The sequence below is a fragment of the Leptopilina heterotoma genome, unplaced genomic scaffold (assembly GCF_015476425.1).
Source record: "Leptopilina heterotoma isolate Lh14 unplaced genomic scaffold, ASM1547642v1 Lhet_81, whole genome shotgun sequence".
NCBI lineage: Eukaryota > Metazoa > Arthropoda > Insecta > Hymenoptera > Figitidae > Leptopilina > Leptopilina heterotoma.
Genome location: NW_025111185.1, coordinates 3,993,905 through 4,016,088, shown reverse-complemented (window position 1 = coordinate 4,016,088; position 22,184 = coordinate 3,993,905). Strand labels below are relative to the sequence as shown.

At 24.2% G+C, this 22,184-nt stretch overlaps 3 protein-coding genes across 6 annotated transcripts; 1 reads left to right on the top strand and 2 right to left on the bottom strand.

Moving 5' to 3' along the window:
• Positions 1-2,053: 2,053 nt before the first annotated feature.
• On the bottom strand, positions 2,054-3,953 carry LOC122511193. 4 transcript variants are annotated; one of them, XM_043626302.1, is made up of 4 exons: positions 3,765-3,953; positions 3,287-3,573; positions 2,938-3,180; positions 2,054-2,845 (listed from the first exon to the last, which is right to left on the bottom strand). In XM_043626302.1, exons 2-4 carry the CDS (start codon positions 3,526-3,528, stop codon positions 2,617-2,619), a joined length of 714 nt encoding a protein of 237 aa, XP_043482237.1. In that variant the 5' UTR covers positions 3,529-3,573; positions 3,765-3,953; the 3' UTR covers positions 2,054-2,616. The 4 variants fall into 4 exon arrangements, with proteins under 4 accessions (XP_043482237.1, XP_043482236.1, XP_043482239.1 ...); XM_043626301.1 differs by having other exon boundaries at positions 3,769-3,953; XM_043626304.1 differs by having other exon boundaries at positions 2,938-3,177; positions 3,769-3,953.
• Positions 3,954-6,144: 2,191 nt separating this feature from the next.
• Positions 6,145-16,772, top strand: LOC122511280 (ATP-binding cassette sub-family G member 4). Its single transcript, XM_043626431.1, has 13 exons — positions 6,145-6,328; positions 9,616-9,908; positions 10,648-10,831; positions 11,213-11,336; positions 11,581-11,726; positions 12,063-12,186; positions 13,334-13,448; positions 13,541-13,669; positions 13,778-13,932; positions 14,085-14,253; positions 14,330-14,586; positions 15,843-15,976; positions 16,149-16,772. Exons 2-13 carry the CDS (start codon positions 9,704-9,706, stop codon positions 16,354-16,356), a joined length of 1,950 nt encoding a protein of 649 aa, XP_043482366.1. The 5' UTR covers positions 6,145-6,328; positions 9,616-9,703; the 3' UTR covers positions 16,357-16,772.
• Positions 16,773-16,861: 89 nt separating this feature from the next.
• LOC122511281 (ATP-binding cassette sub-family G member 4-like) lies at positions 16,862-21,773 on the bottom strand. Its single transcript, XM_043626432.1, has 11 exons — positions 21,287-21,773; positions 20,702-21,012; positions 19,995-20,168; positions 18,786-18,996; positions 18,585-18,701; positions 18,196-18,338; positions 17,959-18,127; positions 17,760-17,860; positions 17,482-17,637; positions 17,265-17,383; positions 16,862-17,182 (listed from the first exon to the last, which is right to left on the bottom strand). The coding sequence occupies exons 1-11, from the start codon at positions 21,453-21,455 to the stop codon at positions 16,960-16,962; spliced, it is 1,893 nt and encodes a 630-aa protein (XP_043482367.1). The 5' UTR covers positions 21,456-21,773; the 3' UTR covers positions 16,862-16,959.
• Positions 21,774-22,184: the final 411 nt, after the last annotated feature.

The following is a 22,184-nucleotide window of genomic DNA, read 5'->3' as shown; positions in this document are numbered from 1 at the left end:
GTTTTTAAAAATATTTTAAAGTAATTTTATGAAAATAATTGAATTTCTTAAAAGAATTTTTGTACCTATAATTTAAAAAAACGAATTAATTTTTTGATGAATTTTAATTAAAAATTCTTAACACAATTTTTTTTCTCTAAAATGTTAAAAATAATTCTAAAATATTATTTTTCGTGTGTATTTGAATTTTCGGAAAAATGCAATTAAAAATATAGAAAATATTGAATTTTAAAAAATTAGAAGCCAATTTTCATTAATGTTCATTTTTAAATTTTACATTTAAAGATTTTTCATTACCATTTTTGATAATTCAACTTATTTTTAAAATTTTCAATTAAAATTCTTCAAACGTTGATTTTCCAAAATTGTAACAAAATACTTGAAAAAAAATTAATTATTTTCAATTAAATTTTAGAAAATTTCAATTATTCAAAAAGATTTTTTTTACAGATAGATTTGAAAAATTTAATTATATCTTAAAAAAGTGATTCAAAAATTATTTTTGAAAGATTTGTTTATAGTTATTTTTCGCACTTTAAAAATCGATATAAGTTACATTTTATATTAGAAAATGTGGTATTTTGTTGCAATATTTAGAAGAAAAGTCGAAAAATTCGCAATTTTTGAAAAAAGTCGGAAAAAGTCGCAATTTCTTTAATTTCCCAGAAATACGGCTCGAACCAGTGAAAGTATTTAAAATTACGGACCATTTACGGACCAATTGCTGACAAAAATATAACCAGTCCGAGTCAAATAAAAAAACCTTTTAATTAAATTTTTCATAACTATGAAACTAAGAAATCGATAACTCTGAGTCTTCGACTCGGAGTGATCGATTTCTTCATGTTTTATAATAATTAAAGATGGCAAATTGATAACATCATTATCAATTCAATTATTTTCAAAAATTTTTTTAAAATAAAAAATTCAAATAATATAAAAAAATCAGCAATTAAACTTTCTTAAAAAAAAAAAAATAATTCCACAAAATTGTTAGTTACAAATTATGAAAAATTCAAAATTTCAAAGATTTCAATCTAAAACCTTTTCAAAATTCAATTATTTCTAAAAATTTGCGCTCTAATGCTTTTAATATTCTATTATTATCTAAAATTTTAACTGAAATCCATTTTTAAATCAATTTTTATTAGAAAATTCTACAAGAATTCATTTATTTAATAAAAAAATAAATATTTTATTAAATAATTGAATGTTTCTTAAAATTGAATTTTCACAAAGAATTTAATTAACAATTTTTTAAATACCTATTTGAATTCTTTTGACGAATTTTAATAAAATTTTTAAAAATAATTACATTTTTGCGAGGAATTCGATTAAAATTGTATTAAAAATAATTGAAATTCTGCAATGAGCTTTATTATTTATTAAAATAATTGAATTACTAATAAGAATTTTATTATTATTAAATTTTTTTTAAATCATTAAATTTTTTTGGAAAATTTTATTAGAATAGTAGATATCTATTAAAAATCATTGAATTGAGGAAAATTTTTGAAAATAATTGAAATTTTGACAAGAATTTTATTAAAATTTTTTAAAATAATTGATATTTCGGAGAAGAATTTATAATTATTTCTAAAGATAATTGAAATTTGGACAAGAATTTAAAAAAAATTTTGAACATAATTGAATTTTTGGAAAGAATTTGATTACTTTTAAAAATAATTGAATTCCTACAATGATTTGAAATTTCTATAAAATTATCCAAATTATATATATTTATATCGTACAATTTACGGACTTTACGGAACTTTTTCAATCAAATTACGGACTTTACGGACCAATTTTCAAAAAAACGGACTTTTACGGACTTCAAGCAATGTTACGGACTTTTACGGGATTTAAGGACCTAGTTTGAGCCCTGCAGAAAAACAATTCTTTTCCTGTCATTTCCCTGACTTTACTAACATATGGTCACCCTGAAATCTTGAAAGAAAAGTCAATTTTTAAAAAATTTTTTGTCATAAGAGAAAAAATGGAAGAAAATTATTCTAAGAGAAAATAATAATGCTAAAAAATAATACTATAAACATTATTAAGAAGATAATTCATACTTTATTGTACAATTTTCATACATACGTAATGAACAGTAATATGAATATAAATTATGTATTATGAAGCTAATGTACCATTTGTAAATTTAACATTACATATTCTTCCACAACTGTCATTTTTATCATTTACATTCATATTTTATTTTATCACAAACAAAAACTTTCTTCATTCAATTTTTTTTCATTTAAAAAAAACATATTTGTAATGGCAGTAAAGAAGCGTGAATAATTTCTACTTAATGTACGTAACACCGTCAATCTGTATTAACTTCTCTGCACTACAATTTATTTTTTTCATCGCAATAAATATTCAAATATATAATGAAAAACTAAAATACATTTCTAATAGAAATAATTAATAAAAAAACAAACTTTTTATAGAATATTTTAGAAATCAAAAAAAAAAAATTTCATATTTTGATATATAACGAAAAATGTGGAAAAGTATTTTTAAAATTTCTACCTTTTCTCATCAACTGTTTACAACATTAAAAAAAAAAAAGTTTATACAAAACAGAAAATCTCAGTGTTTTGTTAATTTTTATAAATCCATTGGTTCATAAGTTGATGTAATATTATTTTGAAGTCTTACTTGGTTGAAATCGTGCACGGTTTCGTTATTATTATTCCCTTCTTCATCGGACATGGCATTGTTATTGTCATCAGATGAATTGGGAATTGGAGTTGATGGTGTATTCCTTGGAGTGTGCATAATTCTTAAATGTTTATTTGGTGGTTCCCAGAGAACTAACGCCATGGAGGGCCTTTCCCTGAAAGAGAGAATCTACTCAGTTTTTGTTTCATTATTCAATGTAAATTTAAATGGTTTACTAAACATTTTTTTAAATATTAATACACTTACAGTTTTGATAAAATTGATGATGGAATAATAGGCTCCTCTTGCAATCTTTTTAGCTCTTCGGATAAAATTAATTTTGCCTGGGGTTTCTTCATTTTCTCAAAATCTATTAGATTTGTACTGTCCATTTCTAAATCTTCTTGTGAATTAAATTGATTACAGGTTTGTGTGGAATTGGGAGAAATGTGCAATTGTTGAAAATGAGCTGCCATTTTTTCTTCAGTTATAAGCTGCTTTGAAGGTCTACTAAAATAAATGAAAAAGATATTTTAATTTAAAGAAATTAACATTTTTTTGTATTAAAATTTTTGAAATAAAATGACATGTTTAGAAAAAAATCTTATAAACTTACGTGTCAACTAGATCTGGCATTACAAGTTTTCTCTTTTGATGCAAAAAAAAACCTTTTGGCTGAGGACTTTCGCCTGTAAATCGAACCAAATCTGGTTGCTGAAGTGCTGGAATACTCCATGGCATTGATGGTTGAGGAATCTGTGGTACTTGTAACCATTGTTCTGGTTCTTGGGGTACATTTTGCTGTCCCATCATGTGTTGAAATACAGATTGTGGAGTGTGAAGATGAGCACCACCCATTTTTTTAAAAACTTTTTTGTAATAAATTCTCGTACGGAGCAAATCCTTATATTCAAATTTTGTTGTCGTTAATAAATATGTAATTTTTTTGTTTTCTTTTGAAAATTGTTTTTACGATAGCATAGCATTATGAATGCGAAATTTTATAACTTAATAAAAATCGAGCAGATAATGCAACTGTACTATACAAGAAGCTAATAAATAATTCTAGAAAAGTCTTTCTAGAATATACTTACTTACTTACTGTTAAAGAAGGGTAGCAAAGTAAATAAAGTTTTCCAACAAAAATCTGTGTGTTGTTTCTAGTATTTTTTCTCTTTATTATTTCAATGTCAAATTATATATTTAATTGTATTCCGTCTTTAAATAAATTGTAAAAAAACTGTTTACAACACTGACTGACACAATGCAAACTGTTTCTTCCTTAAACTACTCATTTCATATAGAGAGGAAATCGACAAACTTAGTTCCAAAAATATTCACTAGACTAATTTTGTATTGTTCTATTTATAATTAAATAATCAATGAAACTGAAAACAAGTTCTATTTTGTAATATTCTTTATAATATTTTACGGCTTTACGCTTGAAGAATAAACAAACCTTTTTGAACAATAAAAGAATAAATTTGATGATTTGATTGTTTGAAATTTGAATTCATTTATGTAACTCTAGCGGTATAATTTGTAACTATAAGCAAGTGTATATGGCATCTATTAAGTTCATGATCAATGGTTCTGAGAAGAAAAAAACAAAAAAAAAAAATAACGGAAAAAAGTGAAACGGAACAAAATAAGTATATTTGTGATTTAAGTTATTCAATTATTATTTATATTTTACTTTATGGTAAATATAATCAAATATTAATTTATTTAACATTAAACGTTAAATTTATTAAAAAAATATTTTCCATCAGATTTGTTTGTGTACTTCTAACCTTAAATTCGACTTTATTTTTGTGATTTTTGCACATTTTCGAAATTATATATTTTGTTATTTTAACACTTGATTTATTAAATAAAAGACGTAATTTTAATTAGTGCTAAAACATAATAACTTTAAGATGAAATTAGTTTGTACATTATTACAAAATTTAAAAAATGTCGATATTATTGAGAAAACCCTGACTATTTTGTAAAACTCCTGCTTGTAAGTTTTATTTTTATAAACATTTTGTTGTTGAACATTTATTAGTTTAAATTAAATTTTGTATATTTTAAATGTTTTTCATTAAAATTAATTAAAGCAAGTGCAAACTTGTTAGATCTTGAAAAAAATAACCAAAATGATTCCAGTATTGATAATAGAAAGTAAAGAGAAATGTTCCAATGTTTTTAACGTTTTTAATTAATATTTATCAGAAAGAAACATTTAATGTAATTATATGTATGTAATACTTCACCTAACGATCTTTAACCTGTAAACTTCATTTTTAAATTTAAATGTTTGACGTTCATGTTCACATTTTTTTGAGTTTTATCAGATTAATCCATTTTTAGTTTTTTCTATAGTAATATTTATTTCATTCATTTATTTAATAAAGTGTTGATTTAACATATTTTCAAATTGCAATTAATATATTTTTAAATTAAATGAATCATTGTTTTGAAATTGGTATTTTATTATTGAATGTGTGGTCTCATTAGTAACCAATATTGATCTTAACAGGTCAATGACTAACTTACGCACATATTAGTTATTTTAATAGTTACTATCTTATATTGACAAGTCAATATTTTTAAATAAATCTTTTTTTGTTTATAATATTTAATCGTGTTGTAATAACTTGTTCAGTATTTAGATTTAATTTTCAATTACTACATTAGAATATTATTGAAAATTATTACTAGAAGTTGTTACTTTTGTTACCAAGTTGAAGTCCACAACATTGCTCAACGAAAAAAAATGGTTCACTAAGCAAATTAATTAAAAATAAAGCAGCAATATTGACACAAAACTATTTAGAAAGTAAAGGTTGATGTTTATATTTAGATAATAATTATTTTATAATTAAATATTAAATTAAAAATAATACTTAAATGCATTAAATAAATTTTTTTCATTGATCAACGTTGTGGACTTCAACTTTGTACTTTTGTTAATATTAAGTGGCTCCCTTTTTTCCAGTTTTTTTATTTGAATATTTTCAAGTAAGATTCAGAAAAATGATAGAAAAAATCTTAATAGAGGAAAACTATCAGTATATCGAAAAAAACAATTTTCATGGTGAAATGTAATTTATTACACGCTTAATTGTCTTTAGTTTGCTAAAAAATGTATCCATAAAAAGCAAATAATTTCTCTTTTATTACGTTTTTTACTGCATTAACATTGAATCAAATATGTGTTGGAGTACAGTTAACGAATGTCTGATTACAAAATAATTGTTTATAAATACAGCCCTTTTTCATTCTTTTGCATATAATTGAGAATAACAGTTTTCAATACCACGTAGATCATTTGTGATATTTATTTCTCTTTTCATAGTTCGAGATTAGAGAGGGGATGGCACAAGAGGACAAGGAAAAGAGAGAAGAAAGAAGGGAATTGATAGGAAGGGAGGTAGGACGGAAGAACATGTGTACTGGATTCTGGGATGAATCGTCAGTAGTAAGTAGACAGTAGACAGAATCACTCTCCATTTGATTCATTTACTCAATTTTTATTAACCACTTTGTGACATTTTTCAATCTTATGTTTCTTTGTGATAACATTTTATTTTTATCCTAGGCGAAAAATTTTTCTATTTTGAGTGATCCAAATTGGAATCTGGACCGATGTTCTCCAAGAAGAAATAAAGTGGTGAGTTTAAAGTTATTTCTATATAAGTATTATTTTACTTCTAAGTAAATTTCAATTGCTCAATTCAAGAGAACAGAAAACAATTTTCAATTTAGATGAATTTCTTTTTTTTTTTTTTTAATATTCTCAGCACTTTGAAACAAAAATACAATTAAAAAAATAATTTCTTGGAAAAATTTTATTAAAGAAACTTTCTAATTCAAGAAGGGTCGTCAACATTTTTTTATCCAAGTGTTGTCATTCTCTTGATCCCTACGATCACGTTTTTGAATCATATTAAATTGCATTCATTTCTACATTATAACTTTGAAAAAATTATTGATATTTTCTATTTTTGCAAGTGGAAATCAATTAACATTATTGCAGATTTTTTTAATGTTCCAGATGCCATTGCATTGTAACGTATTATTATGAACTTTGTCCACATAAATTCACGCACTTTTCTGTTTTCCAATTTATCTGATGCACTAATGTAGGACAAACTTAAGAATTGGCTAACTGTATTTGTGATTCTATTGAAAAAAAGTCACTTTAATTTAAACAATAACACTCACTTTCGTCAACTGTTATTAGCTTACCAGAAAAGTTTCAATGAAACTTGTTTATTTAATTTACAAAACGAAAATTACTTTATGTAAATGAAATTTAAATACTACTAAAAATCAGAAAAACTAATTTCTACATTACTATTGAATACAAATTATTTATGAAATAAAACTAGTAAATTTACTCATTATATAAATAATAATTATTCTATTAATATTACACAAATAAGGAACAATTTCTAAGAATAAAATAAAATATGCGACACAAAGAAAAATTGATTAAAATATTCACAAAATCGCCTACTTAAGTATATGTAAATTTTATACAAGTTAAAATGGAATGATTAAGCAAAGACCGCAACAAAAATATTTGTTTTTTAATTTTTTTATTTCAATTTTCATCATAAAAATATTCTTTTTATGAGATAAATTTAAAAGAAAAAAATGAAGAAAAAAATTCATGAAACACTTAGAGACTCTTTATAAAAATTTCTAATGTTTGTTAAATTAATTAATTAAAATTAAGTCAAATGTTCACGTTTACTAATAAACTATTATTAAGTTGTTAGAAATGTTTGCAAGAAAATAAATTACCATTAAATTAATTAATTGTTAGTTCACAATTTTTTTTCACAACAAAACTACATTAAATTAATATTTATGAAAGTGTGATTGGCATAAATTACTCATATTCAATAAATAATAATTGAACTTTTATCTAAAGAACAAAGTCGACATTAGAATTATAATATATCAAAGCCATCAAAATAAATTAAAAATCTATTTAATTAAAAATTAGACTTAATTAGAAAAATGAATTTCAAGTTTAATTTCATTAATTCATTGACTTCTTCATAGAGGTCAATTTTTTTTGTAAATTATCTATTTTATCGTTTAAGGGCTAGATTAGAAAATTGTTTTCTATTGTTTAACTGAAGTACACCACATTTTCTATTATTTAAAAATATTTTCAATCAAATTGAATATTTGTAAAAATAGAAAATATTGATTATAAAAATTAAAAATGTTTAATTAAATATAAAAACTAAAAATATTTAATTAATTAACTGTAAAAATTAATTATAGTATGTTGTGACAGTTGATAAATATTTAAAAATAATCATCAAGATAATAAAATTGTATGATGCGTTGTAGGAAACACAAAGGAGTTTCATCAGGACTATAATAATCATTCTTGTTACTATTTCCTCTTATCACTGCAAGGCAAAGTGACCATAATTTTTTCTTTTTTTTCGTAAACACGCTAACACGATATGAATGCACTAGGGTGATAATATATATATGGTTCAAATTCAAACTTGTAACAATACATATACTTAATATGAATCATAATTTATTTGGACTTTGATCGTAACCACCATCCGTTATCGTTTGTTATCATTTTAAAATGCACGTGGTTCTAAAGTCTTCTTGGACAGGCACCAATTGTCTTGCAGAATAATGTTATCAATTGTTTTTATTCGCTAAAGTCGCGTGCAATTACCCTCCTCAATCATTAAATAAAAAGTGTGCCAATTTGTCTGATTGTTACACTTTACTGATTTTCAAGTGAAATCATTTATATACAGAAACTAGATTCTCCTAGAATTTCCATTCTCAATGTCAGATGTATTTTACAAAATAGATATATATCAGTAAATTCAATCAATATTAATTATTTAATTTAATTTACTTTTATCTCTTATTTAATTTTCAAAAAAAAAAATTTTTTTTTCTATAAACAAAATTTACAACTTAGAAAAAATATCTCTTTTTAATGAAAGAAGAAATTTGAAGAATTTTGTCTCAAAAAGAAAATAAAAGAAAGAGTTGTGAGTAATTAATAACAATCATGACAATGAAGGAAGTGGGAACAAAAAAAAAATATTTCTTCTGCAACAGCAAATGAAATTTAAATATGCAAATATGATTAAAGATTCGTGAGAATAAATAAGACATTTACAATTCATAATGCATCTATGTGAAATAAATAGACATTTAAAGTGAAAAATGAAATAACTTTTTTAAACCAAGGCCGTCTTATACGCACAGACTCGCAAAAAATGATGCCAAGAGGATGTAATCTTAATCGGTGACTAAACTTGAATCTAGAGAATCCACCTTTACCTGTTATAAAAGTGGACTTTAAATCCAAGTCCACTAACCCGAGACCTTCGATCTTGATTATTGACATTTATTCATCAAAGCTAGATTAAATAATTCTTATCGAAAATTTGGTAAAACAGTTATCAATTTTTTCAAAACCTTTTCTTTTTCGTTAATGTACAAAAAAAATTATTCCTTAATTTTTGAAAATTATTAAATACAGAACAGCAAGAAAATACAAAATTAAATATTAAATTCTCACAATAATAGTTTACCTCATTTGATGAGATAATAACAAGTATCAAAGGTGTTAAATTAAAAAAAACACATAAATTTTACGTTTGTCCTCTTCGGAAACAAGAAGAAAAAACTTTATTAACAATTAAATTAAAAAAATATTGTAATATATTGTGAACGTAAAGAAAATTTAAATAAACATTTGTGTGACCAATACAGTTGATATACGCAATTTTTTCATCTCAAAAAAAAGAGAAATGAAAAAAATATTAAAGAAAAGAATTCGATGACAAAGATCTAGATTCCCCACTTTTCTGCCATGATTGCGACATATAGTAATCAGTAACAGCTAAACAATATTATTTCAATTGACAGAAGACAATTTTCATTTTTTTCCAGATTGGTTATCTTTCTCAAAGCGACAGTCGATTTCATCTAATCGGCAAAAATTCATATTTTTCTCTAGTGTGAAAAAAGTGAAAGAATAATGGAGGTTTTAATGCATGAGGCATCGAAGGGCCCGGACGAAAATGAAAATTCGACATGCACTACTTATTTGGAGCAAAGTTTGAGAAATGAAGAAATGGAAATAAAAGACAAAAATCCTCAGATCGCGTTGATTAAAAAAGAGGACTACATGGACATTATATTCGAGAATATAACGTACAATGTTTCCTTGGGATTTCGAAAAGGTATTTATATTGTTTTTTCAATTGTTTCGAATATTTATTTTATGAATTTTCAATTGTTTCGAATATTTATTTGACGAATTTACAATTGTTTCGAATATTTATTTTACGAGTTTACAATCGTTGTTTCGAATATTTAATTGATGAATTTCCAATTGTTTTGAATATTTATTTTACGAATTTTTATTTTATCCCTTTGAATAACTGTCAAATGGACTTTTTTTTAATTGTTTCTAAATCAAACGAAAAATGATTAAGTACTTTTTTATATAGTAAATGTCGACTCGATGAAAAACAAAGGTGATATTTTATATCACTGATAAAAAAAGTTTGACAAGTTTTTTTTTATGATTTTCTTCGTATTTAATGATGAAGTTTGTGAATGACACTGAGAATAATTATTATCAGTGACTATTAATTTTTCAAAACCTCTTTTTGCTCACCAATTCACATTAATTTAAAAAGACATAAAGAGAAAAAGAGAGGATTTCCATTAATTCTATGAGGAAAATTTTTAATCATGTTTGCTTAAAGTTGTAATTTGTAAAACAATTAAAAAAAATTGATTGTCTAACTTAGTCAGCTTTTTCATATTTGATTGTGTATTTTCTATTCTATTTGTGGATTTTTCAAGAGTATTTTTTTCTAATTTGATTTCGAAACTGAATACAAAAGTTTGGAAATAAAATATATAAAAAATTTTTAACGCTTTTATTTTCTTTTTTTTCTTTTTTAAAAATAGGAGCGAAAGAAATTTTACATGGCATCAATGGGAGACTTCCGGGAAAGCAACTAATTGCTATAATGGGACCTTCTGGAGCCGGTAAATCCACATTACTCGATATTCTTTCCGGATATCGAATAACCGGTGTGCAAGGCACTGTTTACGTTAATGGTCGAATTCGAGATTTGAATTCTTTCAGAAGGTTTGTTTTTTTTAATTGGATATTTAAAGAATAATCATTCTAATGTTTCTGAAGTTCTGAACCTTCAGATAAATGAAATTTATTTGTTTCTTCTTTTGATTAAAATTTTATTGTAAGTTTCTAAATGTAAGATTTTGATTTTCAATTTTTATTACAATTAGTAATTCGAGGAAATATTAAAACAGATACTTCGTTCATTTGAGCATTCAAAACTTGTGGATCATTTATTCTAAATATTTGTGAACGATGATAAAGGAATAAAATTTGAATTTAATTAAGTAAACGAAGGTTGTTTCAGCAAAAACTCGAAAAAAGTTTTATCTCACTAATGTTATATTTTATTAAACATAATTTTGAGTGTAAATAAAAAATTGATTACAGGTGTAGTGCGTATATTACACAGGACGACAGATTGCAGCCTTTACTGACTGTCACTGAGAATATGAGAGTGGCCGCAGATCTCAAATTAGGAACAGATACTCCAACGGAACAGAAAAAGAAAATTGTAAGTTTAAAAATAATTACATTGTATTTTTTAATTTAGTTTATGAAAGAATTTTAAAATAAACACAAAATAGTACTTCTTTTGAAGAAATTTTCAGAATATTAATATTTATAATTATAACTCTACAAGAAAAGTATTTTTAAAATAAGCGGAAAGTCCAAAATAAATTATAGTTTATTGAGCAATGAAAACTAAGTATAGAAAAGAAGTGTAAAGTACATATCTACTATTCAATTTGTCACAGATAGATGAAATCTTAACCACCCTAAGCTTAAATGGAAATTTAAAAACTAAAGCAGAAAGATTAAGTGGAGGTCAAAAGAAGCGATTGTCCATTGCGCTGGAACTGGTCAACAACCCCACTGTAATGTTTCTGGATGAACCAACAACGTAAGTTCAATGAAATTGTAACGAATGGATTTCGATAAAATTCTGTTCGACATTATGGTTGAACTTCCCACAAGGAAATTAGTTGATGTTTCTCTTTTTCTTTTTGTTCTTTTAAAAGAATCGATTAATCGTAATATTACGAATACACGCATAAAGATCATGACTTATCAATTAAAAAAATGTAGATGCATAAAAATAGAACAAAAATATTTTCCATTTTCTATTCCGATTAAATTATTTTAAGATAATGAAATTTTCTAAGTGCATAAATAATTCTCTAAATAATTTTCCATATTTTAGTATTAGAAAATAATAATTTGTTTTCTTTTATTTTAGAGGTCTTGACAGTTCTTCTTGTATGCAAGTTGTGAATTTGTTGAAACTTCTTGCTTCTCAAGGAAAAACAATTGTGTGCACTATTCATCAACCGAGTGCCTCTCTTTTTCAATTATTTGATCAGGTAATTTTTTATGTGTTAATTTTATTAATGCAGGGTTGCCACAGGTCAGGGAGTTTAAGGGAATTTTTATCAAAAGTACTGGAAAAATATTAAATTTTTAGAATTCATAAGATAATTCTGGTTTTTGATGTCAAAAAGCAACCTTTAAAAATATTTAAAAGATTTAATTATTTTTATTTCCGAAAATATTTGAACTTTACAGAATATGAAATTGAATTTATTTTAAACAATTTATTTATTTACAAAATCAGTACAAAATTTAATTTTTGAAGATTAATCAAAATTATTATTTATAAATTATTTAGCGAATTATTATACTTAGAAATTTTTTAAATAATTGAACTTTATAAGAGTTTTGTTTACAATTTCTATAAATAATTAAATTTCAAAAGGTTTCAAATTGAAAATTTAGACAATTTGAATTGTAAATAATTTTAATTTAAGAAGAAAAATCATAAAATTATTATTTTTAAATTATTTAATGGATAATAATTTTACTTAAAAATTTCAAGAATAATTGAATTGTATGGAATTTGTGTTTGCAATTTTTATAAATAATTGAATTTCAAAAGATTTCGAAAAATTTCAAATTTAGAAAATATGAATTTTAAATAATTGTAATTAGAAATAAGAACTTCTTTTTGTTTAATTATTAAATATAAATCAAATTAGAGAAGAAGTTTAGTTAAAAATTCTAGAAAATATTTGAATTGAAATCATGAAAATAATTTAATGAAGTTATAGTATCAATTTTTATAAATTATTTACTGGGTTTGAAATTTTTTATTTTTGAAAAGCTTAATCTAAGGAAAACTGATGATAATGATTAAAGATTTAATCTAAAAAATCTATTCTTGTTTCCGAATAGTTTTACAAAGATAAGATAGATTAAAGATTCATTAAAGATATTCACAAATAAATATACATATTAGAAACATTTTTTTGTCTATCTAATCATTTTTAAAGTGCATCCGACTATTCTTTTAGGTCAGGGAAAAAGTTAAAATTTCGTCTAGAAATTAGAAAAAGAAAAAATCTAATTTTTCTGGCAACCCTGATAGGTAATTTAATTTACAAAAAAATGTAATTTATAGAATTACTTACTAAGAAAAAAGCTTTTTTCATTTAGTATTAATTTTCTTTTTAGGTTTATGTACTATCTGATGGAGAATGTTTATATCAAGGAGCAGTTCATCAATTAGTTCCGTATTTAGACAGCGTTAAACTTCCTTGTCCAATGTATCACAATCCAGCTGATTATGGTAAAAATATTAATCTAATTAAAAATTAAATAAATATTAGAAAAATTATAATAGAAGAATAAATTTCTCATGTTACAAGATACTTTTTTCAGTAATTGAACTGGCTTGTAATGAATACGGAGAAGACAAAGTAGAATCTATGATTTGTGCAACACAAAATGGAAAAAGTTTACAGTGGTTCGACAAGTCGCTCAATTTATTAGATTTAAGGGCACTGAGAGGTATTTTTTCGGAATATTTTTAATTGTATTTCTTTTTTTGTTAAACAACGAATTCGTTATTTGAATTCGTTTTCGAATTTTTAAAAAAAATTTCTTTACCTAATTTAGCCGCATTTCCGGAGAAAGAGGATCGTAAGAACGAAAAGAGTATTATAGCTTCGAGTCCGAAGAAAAAGTCGGAAGAAAGCTTACAAGCAACATCTCAGTTACATCAATTGAAGGTTCTTCTTGGTAGAGGAATGATTAAAGTTAAAAGAGATCCGGTATGTAATTAATGAAACCACTTTTATTAAAAGTAACCTATTTTTTAAATTATTCTCGTCAAAGAATATTATTTTTGTCTAGAAACAATTTTTTTCTACTTAAAAAAAAAAAATTTGAATATTAAAACACTTATTATTAAATTTATTTTCAGACCTTGACGCATTTGAGAATAATTGTAAATATTTGTACGGGACTTATGCTTGGATCTCTCTTCATTAAAGCAGGAAATGATGGGAAACGTGTAATTGACAATTATAATCTTCTTTTTGGTATTCTTATGCATCACATGATGACCACAATGATGTTGACTATTTTAACATGTAAATTAAATTTTTATTTTAATTTAAAATTTTCTTATTGCTTATTCAAAAATGTAATTTTTAAATTTATTTTCAGTTCCTACGGAAATGAGTATTTTGCAAAAGGAACACTTTAATCGGTGGTACAGTCTGAAGGCTTTCTACGTTTCTGTGAATATAATTGATATCCCAGTCTCAGTACTTTGTTGTACGATATTTTCCTTTATTGTCTATTTTATGTCTGCTCAACCTCCTGACGTGACAAGATTTTCCATGTTTTTCACAATTAGTTTATTGGTATCTTTCGTTGCCCAGAGTTTTGGTCTTATGATTGGAGCAGTATTTAATGTAGTAGTAAGTCTGCTTGTCAATAAGTGATTTTTTGGAATTTAAACAAATGTTCAGGGCTCGAACTAAGTCCGTCCAAAAATTTTAATACAATTCTTGTCAAAATTTCAATTATTTTCAAAAATGTTCCTCAATTCAATGATTTTCAATATCTAAGTATTTTAATAAAATTTTCCAAAAGAATTCAATTATTTAAAAGAATTTTAATGAAATTCTACGCAAATATTTAATTATTTTCTTAAAATAATAAAAATTTCACAGGAATTCAATTATGTACAAATTTTTTTAGAAATTTCTTCGCAATAATTCAATTATTTTCATAAATAATAAAATTTCTACAAGATTCAATTATTCTCGTAAATAATAAAATTCTTTTTAGGAATTCAATTATTTTGATAAATAATAAAACTCATTGCAAAATTTCAATTAAAATTTAATACAAATTTAATCAAATTCCTTGAAAAATGTAATTAATCTTAAAAATTTTATTAAAATTCGTCAAATGAATTCAGTTATTTTAAAAATTCTTTATGAGAATTAAAATTTAAGAAACATTTAAATATTCAATAAATTATTTATTTTTATATTCAAATAATTGAATTCTAGTAGAATTTTATAATAAAAAATTTATTTAAAAATTAATTTCAGTTAAAATTTTAGATAATAATTGATTATTAAAAACAGTGCGTGATTTTTTAGAAATATTTGAATTTTAAAATTAGTCTTTTTAAAAAAGTTTAATTCAATTTTTTTAATATTATTTGAAGCTTTTATTTTCTAATATAAATTTAATTGAATATTGTGCCAATAGATTTGAAATTTTTTAAAGTACTTTTTCGAAAATTATTGAAAATAATTGATTTAAAGAAGAATTTTAGTTAAAAATTCTTGAAAATAATAATTGAATTGAAATGATGAAAATAATTTTGAAGAAGTACAATATTCTTATAATATAAAAGAATGATTTCATCACTCGGTCATCTTTAATTGTTACAAAACATGGAGAAATCGATCACTCCGAGTCGAAGACTCGGAGTTATTGATATCTTCATGTTTTATAGTTATGAAAAAATTGAATTTATAGTTTTAGTAAAATGTTCTCTTATTTGACTCGGGCTGGTTATATTTTTGTCAGTAATTTTTCATTTTTGGTCCGTAAAGACCGTATTAAATACTTTCACTGGTTCGAGCCCTGAATGTTTAATTTGAACTTTTTAAGGGTGATGTTTAAAATAGAATTTTAATGAAAATACGATTTTCAGAATGGAACTTTCTTGGGACCGACTATTTCTGTACCAATGATGATGTTTGCTGGTTTTGGTGTTACTCTACGTGATATGCCCGGTTTTTTGAAATGGGGCACTTATGTCAGTTATCTGCGATATGGACTGGAAGGGTGAGTTAAATTATTTTTTAAAAATACATATTAGATTTTAATAAAAATCGCTAAATTGATGGTACATGAAAAAGTACAAAAAATGGCTTCTTTTTAAATAATATAGGACATAGATATAGTTTAGGAATTTAATATTAAGTTAAAAATAATAAGAATGTTAATTTGATATCAGGTACATAAATGCAATTTATGGACTGAACCGAAAGACACTTGCCTGTAAAGACTACTGCCATTATAAATATCCAAGAAAATTTTTAAATGAAATTGCCATGAGAGACGATCAATTTTGGAATGATGTAATTGCTCTCATTGTGATACTCTTCATTACTCGTTTTCTAGCATACGTTCTCCTGCGATGGAAACTTATGGCAGCGAGATAAAAAAAAAAAAAAAGAAAGAGCATTTTATTCCATTGGAAACAAAATACTCGAATAATTGAATTCGTTCAGTTGAAACTTATGTATTCGACAGTTTTCTACAATTATTTAATTTAGATCTCGTTTTTCTGTATTTCATATTGAAAATTTTGAGATCAACTTAAAAGACTTATTTCAGAATTAATAATTAATAATAGAAAAAAGTAAAAAAAAAATTTGCTAAGTCTTTTAAAATCAAGTTATGTTATAATTTTAGAGTCAGTATATTTTAATGGTTATTTATTTTGCGTAATTATATTTTAGACTTTAAAAAAAGGTTGGTAAAGAGATATTTAAGTGATAAAGCAACTTTTTGTACGTTTATGTATATATATCAATGATAAAATATTTCCTATTTAAGTAAATCTTAAGAAATCGTTGAACCTTCCGTTTATATGTTTTTTTCATACATTTCATTAGTTCAACATTAAATTTATCACTCATTCATGAAGCGTATAAAATTCTCAAAAATGTTCAAATTTTATTTATTTTAGCAAAAATATTTAATTTCACGTAAAAAAATATACATTTTTCTGACTGGCATAAATTTTGATTCGTATAAAAATTCTATTTGGCAGCGATATACAATTTCCATCTCAGCACAAAATAAATAGTAAAATGAAGAACAACAGTCCATGCAATTAAAGCTAAATTAGTAGTTAAATACGTTACAGAAGGCATATTTAATTGAGATAAAATTCTTCCGGGTGTGATACACATCTCGACAGTGCAGTTAAAAATCCGACGATTTGATCCATAAATCGCTTGAAGTATTCCTTCAAAAGCGTATCTGAAAATTTTTTAAACATTAAATTTCTATTCCTTTTTTCAAACGTTTTAAACATAAATAATTATTAATAAAACGAATTTACCTGAAGTAACTCAATTCAGATATAAAACGAAAATAATATGGCATTTCGCTAAATTTCAAGAAAAATCCAGAAAAAAGAAACATCGGAATATTCAGTGCAGGAATTAAAAACATTCCAATCTGTAAGGAGAAAATATTTATTAAATTATTAAAAATAATTAAAATATTAAATATACGACTGAATGAAATTTTAGAAATGAAAAATATAAGTGTAATACATCAGTATTGAAAGCTGCTCCCGTAACAATTCCCATAGATTGTGCGAGAATAGTGAATAGGACACAAATAATCCAACTTTGAACGAATCTCGTCACTTCACAGGGTTGTCCGGTTAAGTAATAAACAATTAATAAAAGACTAGTAGGACAAAGTATCTAAAATTAGAATTCGAATTAAAATTAAAATTAGATTTAATAATAATTAGAAGTAAAAAATATTAAAAATAATTAAAAATTACGTTGAAGAACAAAAAGAATTACAATAGGGAATATTTTACCTGCAAAGGAAGATCTGAAACAACTTTAGAAATATAGTACACGTGCAGTGAATACCAGTTATTTGAATTTTCCCTGACGAAAACTGCAGTCTCTGTAGGAACTTAATTTGCAAAAGAGAAATCTATAAATAAATTTGGTATTTGGCGAATTTTTTTTTTTTATTTGGAAAATTATGTAGTAGTATTTTTTCTTTCTTACACATTTGAACAGCCGGCATCGAATTTGCAAAAAAGAGGAAAAGTAAGATGAAAAATATGCAAGCAATATTGCTTTGTATTTTGGTAGACACCTCACCAAATTTGTAAAATACTATTCCCAATAAAAGTGCTACAACTAAATGAGTAGTGTAACGCAATTTTGTCAACGTCTGAAAATATATTCCATTTATTAAAATAAAAGAATGTGGTCCTTGGGGAGCAATTATAAATTACTCACATTATCTCGTCGTATACAAATGAAGGAACGTCTTAATAATACTTTTAATTGGACCCAATTGGAAACTGCGTACCTCCTCGATTCCACATTAGAGTCTTTTTCGTTTTCCAAATTTTTAAATATGAACAACTTTCTATTTTCATCTAATTAGTGAATTAAATTGATGAATTAAATTAGAGATTTAAATTGAGAAATTTTATTCGAGAATTAAATTAAGAAATTAAATTCGAGAATTAAAAAAGAGTGTTTTCTTAAAATTGAGGCTCCAAATCTTAAAAGGGCACTTTCACCATGTAAAGTCTATGGGGAAAGTGCCCTTTTAAGATCCGGAGTCTCAATTGAAATATTTAATTTCTTTGATATTTTTAAACACAAAAAAAGTATCTTACTATTTTTGTTGTTTTTTACAGTCTCATCATAGAATATATTTTCTCTTTCTTTATTCGTATGAAGTTTTTCTAAAATTGACAAGTCACCGGCTCTTCTCTCTGTTATCACTTCCAGGACTGAAAAAAATTTACTCGTGAAATTTAAATAAGAAATAAAAGTGTGAAAAATAAAAGTATTATTTATTAGAAAAATTATTTTACCAAATTCTGCGATATTGTAAAAATTAGGACAGATAAATCCAGCTTCACTAAAAGTATCGACAATATTGTCCCGAGGACCACAATAGTAGCATTTTCCTTGACCAAGAATGATAATATCGTCAAATAGCGAAAATAATTGACTACTCGGCTGATGAATAGAACAAATAATTGTACACCCTGTTTGTGCCAAGGAGTGTAACAATTCAATTACCTGCAATTAATATAAGCAATGTTTGCATTTAATTTTTCATTCAGTACTTGGTAATATGAAAAGTATTTTTTAATTATAGAAATGTAAATTTTTATAATTTTATTTTATTATTTTTTGCATTACACGATTCTCCAAATTTTAGTTATATCGGCGTATTCATTTATTTTTTCTTTGAAAATTCCATAGAATTATTTTTATGGTTCCTTTTTGTAAGGAATTCAATTGTCATTAAAAATCTACAAATTTTGAGGAAAAACAAAAATTCAAAAGAGGTACAAATATTTTCTGACTCATTTTATTTTATGTCCATTAAATTCCTCACATAAAATTACCATAAAATATTTTATATAATATTTAAATTATTTTCTTGATGTAGTTAAAAGTATGGGCAAACTCACGCCTTATCATAGTTGAAATTTAATTATTTTCGAATAAGTTTTTCCAATTTTTGAATAAATAAAAAAATAATTTCGTCTTTGAAATTTATTACAATCTTTATAAATAATTTTTTCTTTGAATTCAAAATTATTTTTAAAGATTGTAATAAATTTCTTCTAATTAAAATTTTTATTTCAATACAATTTGACAAAATTTTCATTGACTTGAAAATATTTCAATGAACTATTTTCGGAAATTCAATTATCTTGAAATTTTGTATTATTGCGGACAAAAAAAGTGATCCAAGGTTTATTAATTGAATGTGCGCAATAAACTTGACATTCAATATTCATGAGGTTCATTGCTGATGATTATGTAGTTATTGCACAGCAAGTGTATTCAACATGCACTTAGAATTATTATTTTTGCTTTTTACGTTTAAAAAAAAAATAAATATGTATTAATCGATTAGATTTTTTTGAATAATTATTTATGTACTATTGATTATTGAAAATTGAAAATTGAAATACCAACGAAATAATTAAAAATAAAAATTTTTTTTCTTAATAAATTACCAAATGTTCAATTTGGGAAACACACTTAAATTTAAGTGCACATACCTGTTTTGATGAAACACTATCAAGACCACTCGTTGGTTCATCTAAAAGTAGTACTGAAGGACTTGTAATGACTTCAAGCCCAATAGATAATCGTTTTTTTTCTCCGCCACTTAGTCTTTGTACTATTGAGTTCCAGCATTCATTCAAATTAAGTTTATTAACAATCTCGTTTACCTTAAATATTCAATATTCAATTTAGTTGTGTTCATAAAAATATTGTTCTTACTATTATTTTTCTTATTATTATTATTATTTTTATTATTATTATAATAAATTTATAGTATACATTTTTTATTTTATAGTATTTTTTTATTTATAGTATAAATTACAAAATAATTAATTACAAATTATTACAAAAATATTTTCCAATTCAGAAATCAGTCAGTTTTCCATCATAAAATTAGCTAAATTTCATCTAATCTTCAAAGAGAAAAAATTTTCTCTTTAAGGTCATGTTATTCAGTGGTCACGTGTTCCCATAGTAAAGTATATGGAGCACGTGACCACTGAATAACATGACCTTAATGGAAAATTTGTTCTAAATTCTCTCTAAATAAAATTTAATAATTAATTAAAATAATAATTATAATATAATTATTACAATATTATTATATTGTAAGGATATTATAATTATAATATAATAATTAATAAAATAATCAATTAGTACTAATACTAATACACTAAAATAAAAATTTGCATATACTAACTATCAATTCTCGAGCGCGTGCATCGTAGGTATTGTTTAACTTTAATTCCGCAGCGATTAAAAGAGTTTCCTTTACGGTGAGAAGTGGCATTAATGCGAATTCTTGAGGAATATAGCAACAATGTTTTTGCAAAGTTTGATATGATATTTTCATTCCATTCACGATTATACAACCTTGAGATTCTATTTTTTTTCGTCCTGCTAAAATATTTAGCAAACTCGTTTTTCCTGCACCAGAGGGTCCTAAAATTGCCGTCAATCTTCCTGGCAGAAAACGTCCCGAAACTTCTCTGAGAATATCCTTAAAATTTCCTGTAAAAACAATAAATTACTCAAAAATTTCTTATAATTTACGTCTTTGTAAATTATTTTTACTATTTACGTCTCAAATCTAAATAAATGAAATTCAATTGTTGAATATTTACTTTTGAATGTTTATTTCTGAATTTAAATTTTTGAATTTTCGTTTGTGAACTTTCGTATATTATTTTTTATATTATTCTTTTATTAGTTATATTAATTTTTTATTTTTTACATTATTCTTTTATTTGCAATATTATTTTTCATACGATTTTTGTCAACAAACCTTTTTTACACTCGACACTGTATTTTAAATTAACAAATTCAATGCTCATTTGTTTATTTCCATCGGAATTTTCATTATTTTCAGTTAATAATTTTTGATAGGGAGCTAAATCAACTTCACATTGTTCCGTTTTTAATGCTTCATCTGAATTCTCAGGACTTTGATCCATATTGCAATTATCTCTTTAACTCACCACTGTCTTAAATAATAATTGGGAGCAAAAAAAAAGTAGTTTTTAATTTTTTTTAATAAATGTTTTTTATTTTTAATATTCACTGCATTTTAGAAAAGAGAGAAAACACATTTTCATTTGATTTCACAAGTTGAACTTTAAAAATTCAAAGTGAAAGTCTCGCACTGTCTCTTTTATAATTCTACTATTGCAACGAGGAATTGACTCGTCGAGAATCAACCGCTTACTGATAGATAGCATAATTTTATCTTAGTATAAAATGGAGTAGAGAAAAATATATATATATCTATATATAAAAAAAGATTATTAACATGAGTTAAATCATTGGTCACTCTCTTGAAAAGACTTGTTATAATTTTATTTTTTTAAGCATTATGTACTTTAAAGAAAAGAAACAAAAAAAATTTAACAGATTTGTAAAAATTTAATTTCACAATTATGGAAAATTTTTGATAGTAATTGGCAAATTTTGTATCATTATTAGATATTATTTCTATTAATTTTATTATTATTATTATCATTATTGTATTATTATATTAACGAGTTAATGAAAAAGACGAAATTTGCGATAAAGAGAAAAAATTTGTTAAGAAAAAAAATAGTACAAAGAAATAAAAACAACTCTCTAAATTTGAATTAGTAAACATTGTACTAATAGGAATTAGTGACTGACTTTTTGCTTTTGAATTAGAAAATTGGACTAAT

Coding starts and splice junctions, on each gene's coding strand:
- LOC122511193 (XM_043626302.1), bottom strand. CDS start 3,528: ATGGGTGGTGCTCATCTTCACACTCCACAATCTGTATTTCAACACATG. Junction 3,181..3,286: donor ATGCCAGATCTAGTTGACAC/GTAAGTTTATAA, acceptor CATTTATTTTAG/TAGACCTTCAAAGCAGCTTA. Junction 2,846..2,937: donor TCATCAATTTTATCAAAACT/GTAAGTGTATTA, acceptor TCTCTCTTTCAG/GGAAAGGCCCTCCATGGCGT.
- LOC122511280 (XM_043626431.1), top strand. CDS start 9,704: ATGGAGGTTTTAATGCATGAGGCATCGAAGGGCCCGGACGAAAATGAA. Junction 10,832..11,212: donor GATTTGAATTCTTTCAGAAG/GTTTGTTTTTTT, acceptor AATTGATTACAG/GTGTAGTGCGTATATTACAC. Junction 13,933..14,084: donor TTAAAGTTAAAAGAGATCCG/GTATGTAATTAA, acceptor ATTTATTTTCAG/ACCTTGACGCATTTGAGAAT.
- LOC122511281 (XM_043626432.1), bottom strand. CDS start 21,455: ATGGATCAAAGTCCTGAGAATTCAGATGAAGCATTAAAAACGGAACAA. Junction 18,702..18,785: donor TTACAATATCGCAGAATTTG/GTAAAATAATTT, acceptor AATTTTTTTCAG/TCCTGGAAGTGATAACAGAG. Junction 17,861..17,958: donor GATGCCGGCTGTTCAAATGT/GTAAGAAAGAAA, acceptor TTGCAAATTAAG/TTCCTACAGAGACTGCAGTT.